Source organism: Caenorhabditis remanei, chromosome V (genome assembly GCF_010183535.1).
Source record: "Caenorhabditis remanei strain PX506 chromosome V, whole genome shotgun sequence".
Classification (NCBI taxonomy): Eukaryota; Metazoa; Nematoda; class Chromadorea; order Rhabditida; family Rhabditidae; genus Caenorhabditis; species Caenorhabditis remanei.
The window spans coordinates 3,500,335-3,513,219 of record NC_071332.1 but is presented as its reverse complement, the minus strand read 5'-3'; the positions used below and the strand labels follow the sequence as shown (position 1 = coordinate 3,513,219).

General features: G+C 42.4%; 8 protein-coding genes across 8 annotated transcripts; 3 read left to right on the top strand and 5 right to left on the bottom strand.

Annotated features, from left to right (window-relative positions):
* Positions 1-314: 314 nt before the first annotated feature.
* On the bottom strand, positions 315-2,164 carry GCK72_017060 (uncharacterized protein; the record flags this gene model as incomplete). Its single annotated transcript, XM_053731860.1, has 4 exons — positions 315-500; positions 543-739; positions 1,788-2,020; positions 2,073-2,164. 4 exons carry the CDS (start codon positions 2,162-2,164, stop codon positions 315-317), a joined length of 708 nt encoding a protein of 235 aa, XP_053580773.1.
* A 648-nt stretch (positions 2,165-2,812) lies between these two features.
* GCK72_017059 (uncharacterized protein) lies at positions 2,813-3,206 on the bottom strand (the record flags this gene model as incomplete). The annotated part of the gene is made up of 2 exons (XM_053731859.1): positions 2,813-3,081; positions 3,128-3,206. 2 exons carry the CDS (start codon positions 3,204-3,206, stop codon positions 2,813-2,815), a joined length of 348 nt encoding a protein of 115 aa, XP_053580772.1.
* A 121-nt stretch (positions 3,207-3,327) lies between these two features.
* GCK72_017058 (uncharacterized protein) lies at positions 3,328-7,205 on the top strand (the record flags this gene model as incomplete). The annotated part of the gene is made up of 6 exons (XM_053731858.1): positions 3,328-3,430; positions 3,492-3,628; positions 3,941-4,649; positions 6,515-6,641; positions 6,720-7,040; positions 7,088-7,205. 6 exons carry the CDS (start codon positions 3,328-3,330, stop codon positions 7,203-7,205), a joined length of 1,515 nt encoding a protein of 504 aa, XP_053580771.1.
* Positions 7,206-7,845: 640 nt separating this feature from the next.
* On the top strand, positions 7,846-8,602 carry GCK72_017057 (uncharacterized protein; the record flags this gene model as incomplete). Its single annotated transcript, XM_053731857.1, has 3 exons — positions 7,846-7,995; positions 8,176-8,290; positions 8,568-8,602. The coding sequence occupies 3 exons, from the start codon at positions 7,846-7,848 to the stop codon at positions 8,600-8,602; spliced, it is 300 nt and encodes a 99-aa protein (XP_053580770.1).
* On the bottom strand, positions 8,357-8,646 carry GCK72_017056 (uncharacterized protein; the record flags this gene model as incomplete). Its single annotated transcript, XM_053731856.1, has 2 exons — positions 8,357-8,524; positions 8,590-8,646. 2 exons carry the CDS (start codon positions 8,644-8,646, stop codon positions 8,357-8,359), a joined length of 225 nt encoding a protein of 74 aa, XP_053580769.1.
* A 732-nt stretch (positions 8,647-9,378) lies between these two features.
* GCK72_017055 (uncharacterized protein) lies at positions 9,379-9,585 on the bottom strand (the record flags this gene model as incomplete). Its single annotated transcript, XM_053731855.1, has 1 exon — positions 9,379-9,585. The coding sequence occupies one exon, from the start codon at positions 9,583-9,585 to the stop codon at positions 9,379-9,381; it is 207 nt and encodes a 68-aa protein (XP_053580768.1).
* Positions 9,586-10,604: 1,019 nt separating this feature from the next.
* GCK72_017054 (uncharacterized protein) lies at positions 10,605-11,162 on the bottom strand (the record flags this gene model as incomplete). Its single annotated transcript, XM_053731854.1, has 1 exon — positions 10,605-11,162. One exon carries the CDS (start codon positions 11,160-11,162, stop codon positions 10,605-10,607), a length of 558 nt encoding a protein of 185 aa, XP_053580767.1.
* A 228-nt stretch (positions 11,163-11,390) lies between these two features.
* GCK72_017053 (uncharacterized protein) lies at positions 11,391-12,667 on the top strand (the record flags this gene model as incomplete). Its single annotated transcript, XM_053731853.1, has 3 exons — positions 11,391-11,617; positions 11,997-12,344; positions 12,400-12,667. The coding sequence occupies 3 exons, from the start codon at positions 11,391-11,393 to the stop codon at positions 12,665-12,667; spliced, it is 843 nt and encodes a 280-aa protein (XP_053580766.1).
* Positions 12,668-12,885: the final 218 nt, after the last annotated feature.

Here is a 12,885-nt window from a genome sequence, read left to right as displayed (position 1 = left end):
TTTGAAAGTTTGAGAAAAAATCGAATTCCGACTTCCGACTTCCGGGCGTTTTTTCACTTCCGACTTCCGAGTTCCGACTTCCGGAAAAGGAAAATCGCTTCCGAGTTCCGACTTCCGGAAAAGGAAAATCGCTTCCGACTTCCGACTTCCGGATAAGAAATTTTCACTTCCATGCAACTCTGAAATGCAATTTCCAAGTTTTCAATGGAAAAATGTTTCAACGATTCTTGAACTAGAAACGTGGCCTAGAAACACAATTTGAATTTTCTAGGCCATCAACATAAAGCTTTATCATCACAATATCACAAATATCATTATTTCTTCCCGTTCACAAAATCGACGATGAACTTCTGATGCTTTCTGACATCCGTGTTAATCTGGGATCTTGGCTCAGATCCACCGATCAACTGAACACAATCCGAACCATACGAGACGATAGCGATGAGGAATTCACGAGAGGAATCGGTCTGGTGGAAAGTTAGGCCACCGCCACTGTCGCCCTGAAGATCTTCAATTAGACTCCTCCTCCTATTTTGACCTACCGAACAAACATTCTTGTCCTCTTCCTCAGCAGTACAAAACGAATCGGATGGAATCGAGGTTCCCCAGTTCTCTTCGCAAGTTTCGAGGGTCTCAGGGGCTGGAATTCTCAAAGATAGAAACGAGACGCAGACAGTCAGACGCTCTTGCTTCTCTGCGCCATCCTCTTCTTTCGCAGTAACAACGCAATCTTGCAAGCCTCATATCTCAAATACGTGAGAAGCTATAAAAAAACTGTCAACTACAAAACTGGAGATCACATTCAGCTCTACATTTTTGTAGTTGACAACTTTTTGATAGGAATTCACGTTCTTGAGATATGGGTCCTCAAAGCTGGAGACGAGACGCAGACTGTCGGAAACTGTTTCTCTCTGCGTCTCTCCCTCCTCAGCTACCAATATGAAAAGCCGAATATCTCGAAAACGTGGAAAGCTATCAAAAAATTATCAACCACAAAAAGGGAGATCAAATCTAGACCTACATTTTTGGAGTTGACAACTTTTTGATAGCTACTCACGTTCTTGAGATATGTGTCGTTAAAAACAGCAGGGGGTATGCGAGAGACGCAGACGACGAGTGTGTCTGCTTTCTCTGCGTCTCTTCATTTCTTCACTGTGTTGCTGTTTGCTAGTAAACTTTGACTACTGATATCTCAAAAACGTGAAAAGCTATGAAAAAACTGTCCACTACAAAAATGGAGATCAAATCTAGACCTTCATTTTTGTAGTTGACAGTTGTTTGATAGGAATTCACGTTCTTGAGATATGCGTCTTTAAAAATGGTAGCTTTTCAGTGAGACCCGGACGACGAGAGTGTCTGCTTTCTCTGCGTCTCTTCATTTCTTCACTGTGTTGCTGTTTGCTAGCAAACTTTGACTACTGATATCTCAAAAACGTGAAAGCTATGAAAAAACTGTCAACTACAAAAATGGAGATCAAATCTAGGGCTACATTTTTGTAGTTAACAATATTGCGATAGTTACTTACGTTTTTGAGATACGCATCTTAAAAAATATTATTTCTTCTTGGGGAGACGCAGACGACGATAGTGCGTGCTTTCTCTGCGTCTTGTTACTGTGTTGCCGTTCGCATGCAAACTTTGACCTCTTATAACTCAAAAACGTGGAAAGCTGTCAAAAAATTATCAACTACAAAACTGGAGATCAAATCTTGAGCTACATTTTTGTAATTGACAACTTTTTGATAGCTACTCACGCTTAGGAGATACGCGCCTTATACTATACTCACCCAAATTCAAAATCTGAATCATCGGAAACGCGCTATTATCGAATCCTTTGCCTGGATCAGACCCCCAACCGAACGATGTCACATTGACACCTTCCTTGATTTCAGTCTTCGGTGCAAACGGAAGACACGCATAATTGGCGCCTTCCACGTCCTCCACTGACTTCTCCAATTCCAGAATCACAATGTCTCCGCCCTGTTCGCAGTGAGTTTTGTAAAAGTCACCGATCGCGAATCTACAGTAATCCGTGTCAGGTATGTAGATCAAAAATTCTCATCAATTGTTACCTGCTGACTTTGAGTGTTTTCCCGTTTTGTTTCTCATTGACACATCCGTATTTTTCAGCTTTTCGGGTACACATCGCTCCGACAGTCACCATTGTTCGGGTGAGGATTTCAGTGTCGGTGAAGCGTTGGTTTCTAAATTAGAGGTTGGCAAATGCGCTCTATTGAGAAGGGAGCGTGTAGTACACGTGGACAAGTCGGATCTTGGTTTTTGAGCGGGTTTTTGAACAAATTTGTGCATTTTTGATGAAATGCCGAGCCGGGAGTTCAAAAAAATGTTTTTCAGTTGTCCGAGAGGAGTACACGACACCTCTCGCTGTGTACTTCACGTGGACAAGTCGCGTCATGGTTTTTCTGCGTTTTCTGCTGGAAATTTTTGCGTTTTCGCAACATTTTCGACAAAATCCACCGCCGGAAGTTCTAAAAATGTATTCCAGTTGTCCACGAGAAATACACGACATCCCTCGTTGTGTACTTCACGTGGAAAACTTGAAACAGAGGGTTTTTGAGTGTTTTTGTGGTTTTTGAGCACGTTTGCTCAGAATTTTTTAAGTTTCGCTCAAAATACATGCATCGGCTTGTCCACGTGTACTACACAGAGCATCTTATGGTGTACTTCACGTGGACAAGTTAAAGCAGTGGGTTTTGAATTTTTTTGTTGTTTTTGAGCGCGTTTACCTAGATTTTTTCAAAGCGCACGTGCCCTACTCGACATTATCAACAGAGCGAACTTTCTTCAACGCTTACTCTTCACAATATCTGCCTGACATACTGCTCTCATCGTCACCTTCCTTCTTTGCTCCGAAATGCTTCTGAAAGCAATGAGCAGCCGTGAGCACATGCCTCGAAGTTATCAAAGTACCACCACAGATGACCTCGTAGTCACCGCCACGTGCTTTTACACGAATCTGAACCGCCCATGGAGCAAGATGAGTTGGATTTCCAGTGTTCCCTGCGTCATCGGTCAGCACGAAACTGGTGTAAGTCGACTGGCGACCGCAGATTTCGGGGTCTAAATGTTTATTTTCATTTTAAAGACACACAAATACTCAATTCACTATAATATTTCAGTTTTATATCGGTAGATACTGTGTAGGAGCATTGAAAGAGCAGCAAAACCACTCCGATTAAATCCATCTGAAATAATTGTAATTTAAACTCCCGCTAAAAAGTTGGTGTAGATTTACGGTAAACAAGACGCGAGTGCGGGATATCGGAGTGTCGTTGTTATTTTTTAATTCTCTTTTTTTTGGAATTAATGAATAGAAACCGGACGAATAAAGATATTTTGGATCGTTTTTTTGCGAAAAATAAGAAAAACGAAGAAGAATCGAAGGAGGAGCAAAAGGAAGTGGGTAAATGTGAGTTTAAATGTGGAAAAATGGAAAAAACTGAAAAAAAAACTTCGAATTTTTTTTTCAGTCAGCTACGCAATAATCCGGAATATTCCAAAAGAATTGCACTCGAAAGACTTAAGAAAATACTTCAAACGGTTCATTGAGGCGGAAAAATTCCAATGTTTTCATTATCGACATCGGCCGGAGCTTCAGGCGGAATCGGTGGGTTTTGGTGGAAAAAAGGACGAGGAAAACGGGTTTTTGACTTAAAATTGTGAAAAATACCTGTAAAAATCACAGAAAATCGTATTTTTTGGCTAAAAATCAAGAAATTTTCGTATTTTTCCCTTTATTTATCAAATTTTCAATTTCCAGACCTCAAAAAAATCAGCCGAAAGCAAGACCTTGTATTAGACTTTAAATAGAGGAAAATATCATTTAAAACCTGTAAAAATCACGGAAAATTGTGTTTTTTGACCAAAAAACAAGAAATTTTCGCAAAAATTGAATTAAAAACCATTTTTTAATTTCCAGACCTCACAGGAATCCTCCGAAAGCAAGACCTGCTGCTGTCTGATCTCCCTCAACACCCCAAAAGATCGAGAGGAATTTATCGGCGAATTTCACAAAAGAAACTGGCAAAACTCATCGGGCGTCGAAATTCCCCGCCGATGCTTCGTAGATCGGCTGAAAATCGGTGAAAAATCGATATCTGTGGATGATTTGAAGGAGATGATCGAGTTGAAACCACCGGCCGTCATGCCTAATGGAAATATCGGCACTCCCAGTCAATATTTTTTGGAACAAATCCGAATGTGTCGGTTGCCTGCCTCAGTTATCTCAAAACTAGGCATAGAGACACAAAAACGACCGAAAAAGTTTGGAGAAGTGCCGTTTAGCTATGATATTGACCAAAGTTTGGAACCAGGAACCTCAAAAAGCTCAAAAAGTGCTCAAAAAACTATAAAAGAGCCCTTAGAACCGCCGGAAAAAGAGGAAAAAGAGGATCCGACAGAGAGAATCCGCCGGAATCAGAATCCAGGTGACAATGATTCTGACGGTGACAACGACGACGATCAATGTGAAGAGTGGGAACGTCATGAGGCTCTTCATGAAGACGTGACGGAACAAGATCGAATAAAACCAAAGAAATATGAAGAGGAAATGGAGGTTACGTGGGAGAAAGGAGGTCCCGGATTGGTGTGGTACACGGATAAAAACTATTGGGATGAGCAGGAGAAGGGTAGGTTTTTGAGATGGGAAATGGCTCAAAATCGCCGAAAATACGTGTAAATTTACGAAAAACGCTGAGATTTGTCAAAAAATGGCTCACGATCGGCAAAAAAGCTGGAAAAAATAGCTTCAAATCGGTGTAAAAAGACCTATAGCGACCGAACACTCGTTGAAAGAGAGAAGTGGGTGAAAATCGGCGAAACAAGCTGGAAATCGTCGGAAAAGAAACGAAAGTGGCTAAAAATTGCTTCAAATGACCGAATTTTCGCCGACTTTCGATCATTTTTCCCCAATTTTTTGTGATTTGAAGCTATTTTCAATCATTTTTCACAGATTTGCAGTTTTTTCGTCTCTTTAGTGACTAATTCCAACTCTTTTCGCACACCGATTTTGAGTTATTTTAATCAAATTTTGGCGAATTTAAGGTTTTCCACTCAGGCAACTCAATATTAGTCTAATCCTACAACCGCATCAATCTAATCACAATCTAATTAGATTAGTGGATTTTGCTTGCGCAAACTTCGATCGCGCCAGGATCCAAGAATAAGTCAGTACAAAACGCGCAAAATTTCTTTCAATTTTTATTTTAATGTTTTTTTTCCAAGTTTTATTTCTTTATTTATGTCTCGAAAGTCTGTGAAATCGCTGCGAATTAATTTCGTTTGCGGTTTTATCAACTTTTTCACGATTTTCAATTAATAAAAATTTTATTTTTCGGTATGGCTCTTCAAGTCTTCAACTGCAGTCTTCACTCTTCCGCAACTTCCATTTGGTTTGGAAGAAAAGTCAACATTGTGATGAAATCACGAATAAATTCTTAGGTAAGCAAATTGTTTCTCTTACAATTAACCGTGAATAATAGTTCATTGCTCAGGTATAATCGTCTACCTCTTCTACATCAGCGCTCTCTACACAAGCTTCGTAAAAAGTGTTTCTTTGTGAGTTCAGAAATCAAACCGCTTTTTGGTAATTTCGTTCATTTTACAGCAAAATTCGCTGAGTGGACGTCCGGACGACAATGGACAGCAGCGGGGGCAGAGAACAACTATGACTTTTTCCACTTCCATTGCAATGGATTTTCGACTAATTTCTAATTTTTATTTTCTGTATAATTTTCTATATTTTTTGTACATTTCGATTGTAAAAACTCTTGTTTTTAATTTGAATAAATTTACTATTTCTTTTTTACCTAAAGAATTTTCAAATGTTATGACTAGTTACACAAGATTTCACATCAATCTAATGAGACGGCGCATTAATCTTACAAGATTGCTCATCAATCTAATTAGACGCGGCATTAATCTAATCATGCCAACATTCAAGCTAATCTAACTGATGCCGCGTCTAATTAGATTGATATTCAGTTGCCTGAGCAGTCATTTTTTAAACCGATTATCAGCTTTTTCCTTCTCTTTTCCGACGAATTCCAGTTTTTTTCGCAGATTTTCACCGTATTTTCAGTAATTTTTCACCGTATTTTCAACCATTTCCAGCCATTTTCATAAATTTTTGGCGATTTGGAGAAATTTTCAGCTTTTCTCGTCTCTTTCCCAACGAATTCCGGCAAATTCCAGCTTTTTTTCGCCGATTTTCAGTCAAAAATCGCTGAGAGTTAACGAGAAATGACTGAAAAACGGCTAAAAAACTGGGAATTCGTCTGAAAAAGAGACGAAAAATGGCTGAAAATCGGTAAAAATAGCTTCAAATCGCTGGAAAACTGATGAAAAATGGCTGAAAATCGGTGAAAATGACCGAAAATGGCCAAGAAAGCTGGAATTCGTCGGAAAATGACTAAAAATTTGCTGAAAAATGGCTGAAAAATTACTAAAAATCTCATTAAAAAAACTGAAAATCCCCAAAACCTCGAAATTCCAGGCACGGATTGCGACTGGGCTTGGGCTGACGATTGGGACGTCGACTATTCCGTCTACTACGAAGGAAAATCAGCGGGTGATATGGACGCCCGAGCGGCCGTCGAGATGAGGAATGACGAGTTGCAACGGTATGGGAATTCTCAGATTTTCTGCGCCCTCTCTCTCTCCATTTTTATGAGAATTTTTATGATTTTCACATTTTTCAGCGCTGGGAAACTGGAACAATCGGTGTTCACAAAAGGGAAACCGCCTGGGAAACCGACAAACCGAAAACGACGAAACAGCGACACCACCGCCGTCGCTTCCGACACTCTTCACAAAGGAATCGGCGGCACGATGCTCTCCAAAATGGGATGGAGACAAGGAATGGGACTTGGAAAGAAGGAGCAAGGGAAGATTGTGCCGGTGGCGGTGTATGTTGAGGAGGATGGACAAAGTAGCAGGGAGAAGACGGGATTCGGGTATCGAGGCGAGAAAATGTCGAGGATTGTGCAGAAGAAACCGATCCGGCATGTTATTGCGTCGGTGTAAGTGGATTTTAACGTTTTTCAGACCCAAAGATTTTGATTTTCAGATTCGACAAAGCCACCGATTCCTCTCTGGACACTGATCAGAGCACTGAGAAAGAAACGGCGACCGGCGAGGTGCTCTTCAGAAGCGAGGAGCTCACTAAAATGAAGTATCGCGATTGAAACTGTATATAAAAATCTACTAATTTTCTGTGATTTTAATGATGAATTTTTAATTTTTTCTTTATTTTTCTTCATTTTTCTTCCAGGTTTCCAAAGTGATTCCGAAAATCGTTATTTTTTATTTCTTTTGCTCTTTTTCAGATGCACTTTTTGCGTAGGCCGGTGTTTTTCTAGAGAATTTCTTATTATTCTGAATTCTCATGACGCACGCGCGCCCACGAGTGCACCCGCCGCTGTCTTCGAAAACATTCGTCACTTGTCGCGCGAATTCGCCGATCGATAAACCGCAACGCGGCCGCCGACATTCGAGATGTTTCGAAAGTCATGTGATTTTCCAGATTTTTTATTTTATGTTTGAAATTTTTTTAAACCTAACAATTCGAGTTCCCTTGTTTTTCTGATTATAGTCGTATTTTTGATTTTGAAAATAATTAAAAATTGGGCTAGTAGCGTGCGTTTGAAGTGTGGTGCGCGCTCTTTGCGGAGGCGTCTCCCTCCTCCACGTAGCGTGCGGTATATAAGGGGCCGCCCGTCGCACGCGCGTTCATTCACCTTTCTTCACCCAATTGCTGTCGCACGTCGTTGTCGTTGCCACAGTTATTTCCCATTTTCTTCGTTCTCAAGTCTCAAATAATTAAAGATGTTCTACGGATCCGAGTCTTCATCCTCTTCCTCGTCATCTGACGACGACACCTTCGTGCCGGAGATGCGCCCAACGGACCTGTTAAGTCTCGCGATGAGCAAACGTCGAGCACTGTTCAGCCAGAAGGAGCGCAATATGCGATGTGAGGTTTTGCAAACTTCGTTTATTACTAGTTTATGTAAGCATATGGGGGAAAGTCGGAAGCGCCATAGGCGTGGGGGAAAGAAGCGCTCCAGGAGCAATAGTTCGTCGAACGTTTCTAATACCTTTTCTGACATTTTACCCTCCGGGGCGAATCCCGTTCCAAGTGTCGAACCTTTGGTTCAGAATGATCAACAACAAGTCGAGGAGCCTGCTGTCAAGAAAACCAAGACCAGCAACTTCATGGATCCATTCGGATTGGAGGATTTCTTCAGGGACATCCATTCCCGACCACACAAAGGTTAGTAATTTCATTTTTTTGCTGGGGAATTCCGAGGGCAGGTTGGTTATTACTGGGGACTCTAGGCTATGAATCGATAATCAATATGATTCTCTCAAGGTATCCTACTGCGCTAACGATGGACAAGCCACCTCCCGAAATTGGACCGTTCACGTTGAGAAACCCCACTCGAGTACGGTTGTCTGCTATTGAAGTTTGATGGAATGCCGCATGAATCGGCTGTGTTTCATCAGACTGAAACTAGTCTATTTCATAATTCATTTCAATTTTTTTTCAGCGACATCGACGAACACGCTCACCAGCACTTCCTGAGGACGATGTGATGTCGCCATGGATAGGATTATAACAATCATCATTTTACGGGCAGCGTCTCAATTGGACGAATTCAAATAAAACTGGTTTTTCTTTATTTCTCGTCTCAACTCTCATTGTAGAACGTCGGTAACGACTTCCTCAACAACAACATCACATCGAAGCGCGCGGTATTGGGGACTGGTATTTATGTGTTATAGTTTCACCCTTTCCTAATACAACCGACTTTATATCGGTTTACAGATCACCGGTGAGAGGTTCAATCCGGATTTGTTCATAGGTCAAACGTTCATCTCGTTCACTCAAAACTCAGTTGTCCCGTGTAATCTCTTGACGCCCTCCCCTGTACAAAAATCGATACAAACTTGAAGCTACGCAAGCAACGTCTATAGGGGGATTGGTGATTGGTATCTATGTGCTCAAATAGTTTTTTAGATTAACAAACTTCAGCTGAAATGTCGATTTACAGATGTTACTTCTGAACTCATAACTGAGGGACAAATGTAGTATCGAATCAGCTCCCCAATGACAATCTTTCCCCTTGAGTCGATGTCCTTGAATGACGCGGGCAGTCATTGCTTAGGAAACAAAACACAACCTGGCTTTCTAGTGCCTGATGGAGCTCATTGAGTCGGACAGCACTGCGCTCCGCCGCATACACCATTTCCCCATTCATGATGAGATCAATGGAAGAACATGGTGGTAACGGGGGTTAAGAGGGGGGTCCCCTGATAATTTCCCCGAACAGTTTAGCTCTTCATCTCCTTTCCGTTGGTTCATTGAGACTCCCTGTCCTGCTTTTCACCCTTATCTCTCGAATCGATCTTCTTTGGCATCCAATTGGTCCATATCTCCTTCTTCGAACAATCATCTATGGCAAATTGGCTTCCCGGACTTCTCAACATCACTTGCAATCGACTGGACATCGCTTTGTCTACATGGATCGACAACTCTGGAACTTCTGAAACTTTATCTTCGATCATCGTTTCTTTCCTTCTGAAAATAATCAAAAGTCTTAAACAAATGCAATTGCGCACTTGATATATCCGAATCTGGAACATAAGGGAAGCTTCACCGAACAATTTGCGCTCTGATTGAAAAAAGTACAAACAGCGATGAGATGGCACAATCTGGCTATAGAGTAACAAAGAGGGAATGATGTTGCAAGATAATGATTTCAATCAACAAAGCGAACACGCTAGCAGATAGAGAGGGCTGATATGATTTGGTTTCAATACGTCGTAGAACATCTGTGAAGGTAAGGCAGAAAGCTTTCTTGCAGATGTTGGGGTCGACGTTGGTGATAAATTTGAGAAGACGTAGAAGTCGCACAAAAATGAAAATAAAAGAATGAAGCTTATCAACTGAAAATCAAATGTTCCTGATAGCGATTGATTTGAGAAAATTGCAAAATAAAGTGGGTAAACGCGAAGACATAACACTTGAATGTTGAGTAGGTGAGGAAAGAAGCTGTTGATGGCTCACTGAAGTTTCATATGCCCTTTTCCAGATGTATCAAGCACAGAAAATAAGCAATTGATTCCGTTCAAAGTGTATTTCTTCTCTGTGAGATGGTCCTCTGTTTCTGTCGAATGAGTCTAAACTCAAGCTATTGGTGCAGTGGTGGTTGAGAAGAAATGTAGTTGCATAATTATTCGAATGGGGGCAGTTTATGGTTCAAAAAACAGGAGTACAACCAAGAATGCTGGCGGGGAGCAAGTTTTCAGAGGAAAATTGGTTTGTCATGAAGATCGGAAGAAGTTGGGGTCGACGACGGCTAGTGCGAAGAAGGTCATCTGAAAAGTGTATCGAAGAATGGGCGGTGTTCTGTGAAACTGGCGAATCGTGCTACTTGGTCGTCGTTTGATGAGTGTAGACGGAAAATGTGCGGGATTCTGAAGAAAATTGGCTGGATTGTAGGTTTGAAGAAGAAAATTTCAGGTGGAGTTGAGTAGGAATAGAAGAAGGTTTGGTTGGCGAGAATTGGGGGAAGACATGGTCATCAGGTGAAGACGTTGATGGTGAAGGATGGCTCAGCAGAAGAAGGACAACAACGACATCGTCGAATAGGATTCAGATGACTTGCGATGGTCGGTATGGAGAGTGGAAGAGCATCGAGAGGGACTGGAGAGGCGGTGATCGATGTATGAGGAACACAAGGAAGACGGATGGTAGAAGAATGAATCAGGACGGATGAGTTGGAGATGTGGAGAAGAACGACGATCACCGGATTCCTGCATGGGTCGGATAGATTGGATGAGAAAGATTCGGAGAGAAGGTAAGGGGATTTTAGGTCGAAGTGATTGGAGTGAGATGAAGCGGGGCATAGAAGAAGACTGACAGTTGCTGGAGAGGATCGATAGGAATCGAGTTGTGACGAAGAAGAGCAGAATGGTCGAGGAATCGGTGGTGACGGTGGTTCGGGATGGCTGACAAGAAGATGGAGATCGATGGCTACGGCGAAATTCGAATAAGGATGGTTTGGACCAGATGGAGATGAGGAAACGACAAGGATGGTTTGCTGGAAATCGGATGGAGTGGAAGAAGCGACTACATTCATAACGATTCGGGAGGCTGGAAGTGGACAAGAAGGACAAGGATTCTGAATGGTTCGAATTGAAGACAAGAGAGAAGCGAGTGACAATATAGATACATGGTATAGGTAAGATAATTTCAGATGGATGTGAGATGAGAAGAAGAGAAGAGTGGAGAAATCGGAATGGTTGGATTGGATTCGTGGTAGATGTGAGATGAAGACGAGGAAGGAGAAGAACAACGAAGATGAAGGATGGCTTGGAAGAAGAAGAGGAGACAACGACTACAGCGACTGGGGATTCGGATGGCTTCTGATGGACTGGCGACGAAAATGGCTGAAACGGATCATGACTATCGGGATTCAGACGTATTGGAAGGACGAGTGGACATGGGATGGTTCGAGATGGGTGATGAGGGAATCGGGATGATTTTGGCGTGCGCATTGGACCAAGAAGAAGAAGATTCGGGTGTCGTGCTGAGGTAAGACAATTTTAGATTGGTTTCAAATGGATCGTAAGGAAGAGGAAGCGAAAATGGAGAGCTAGAGATGAATGGATGGCTAGGAAGAGGAGAACGATGATGTGGATGGACAGATGAAGGACAACGGCGAATGGGATGGAGAAGAACGATGACGAGGACATCGCTTGGAACTTCCAGAAGACGATTGGATGGATCGAGATCAAGTGGATTGAATGAAGAAGAACGACGAATAGGGACTTGCGATGGCTCGAAATGGATGCGATGAAGAGGAACAACGAAGTCGAATTGGATGGATCGAAAGTAGTTTGTGGAAATTCGGATGATCAGTATTGCGATGAAGATTTGGATGTAGGGTAGGTTTCAGGTAAGAAAAATTCAGATTGGCTTCGAACGATGAAGAAAAATTGATGACGAAAGAGGTGGAGTTCGAGTGTGGAGATGAGCAACGACGATCGGATTGGATGGATGGAGAACGACCGACGATTGGACATGGAACGGATGCGAAGAGGGAGCGAAAGGACTTGGAAGAGGGTGAAAGCGAAGAATGGAACTGGGATACGATGGATTTGGATCGGACGAGAAGAAGAACAACGACATCGGTTGCGACGGCTCGAGACCGATCGGATTGGATGGATGGAGAACGACGATTGGACATGGAATGGATGCGAAGAGGGAGCGAAAGGACTCGGAGCAGGACGAATGATTCGAGAGAAATCCGGATGGCTCGGTGTTGAAGGAAAGAAGATTTGGATGTAGGGTAAGTTTCAGGTAAGATGGTTAAGATTGGATTCGAATAGCGAGGAGAGGAAGAAGGCGAATGAGTTGGAGTTGAGGAGCTGCGAAAGGATTCGAATGGGAAGACGAAGAAGATCGAAAGCGATGAGGAGGACGATAGGTGGAGAAAAGGAAGCGATGGTTTCGATGGATGGGAGCAGGGAAACGATGAAACAGACGGATGGAATGGGTCGAAAACGAATGGATGGAGCAGGATCGAATGGAGAAGAACGACGGCTGGACTTGGAATGGAGCGAATCGGATGGCGAGCGATGAAGGTTCGAAAAGAGTTGGATGAGGACCGATTGGACTTTGAATGGATCCGAAACGACGAATTACGGCGATATTCGAGTGAATCCGGAAGGCTCAGTGTTGAAAGGAAGAAGTTTTGGATGTAGGGTAGGTTTCAGGTAAGATAGTTAAGGATTCGAATAGCGAGGAGAGGAGAAGGAAGAGTTGGAGTTGAGGAGTTGCGAAAGGATTTGGATGTCGAG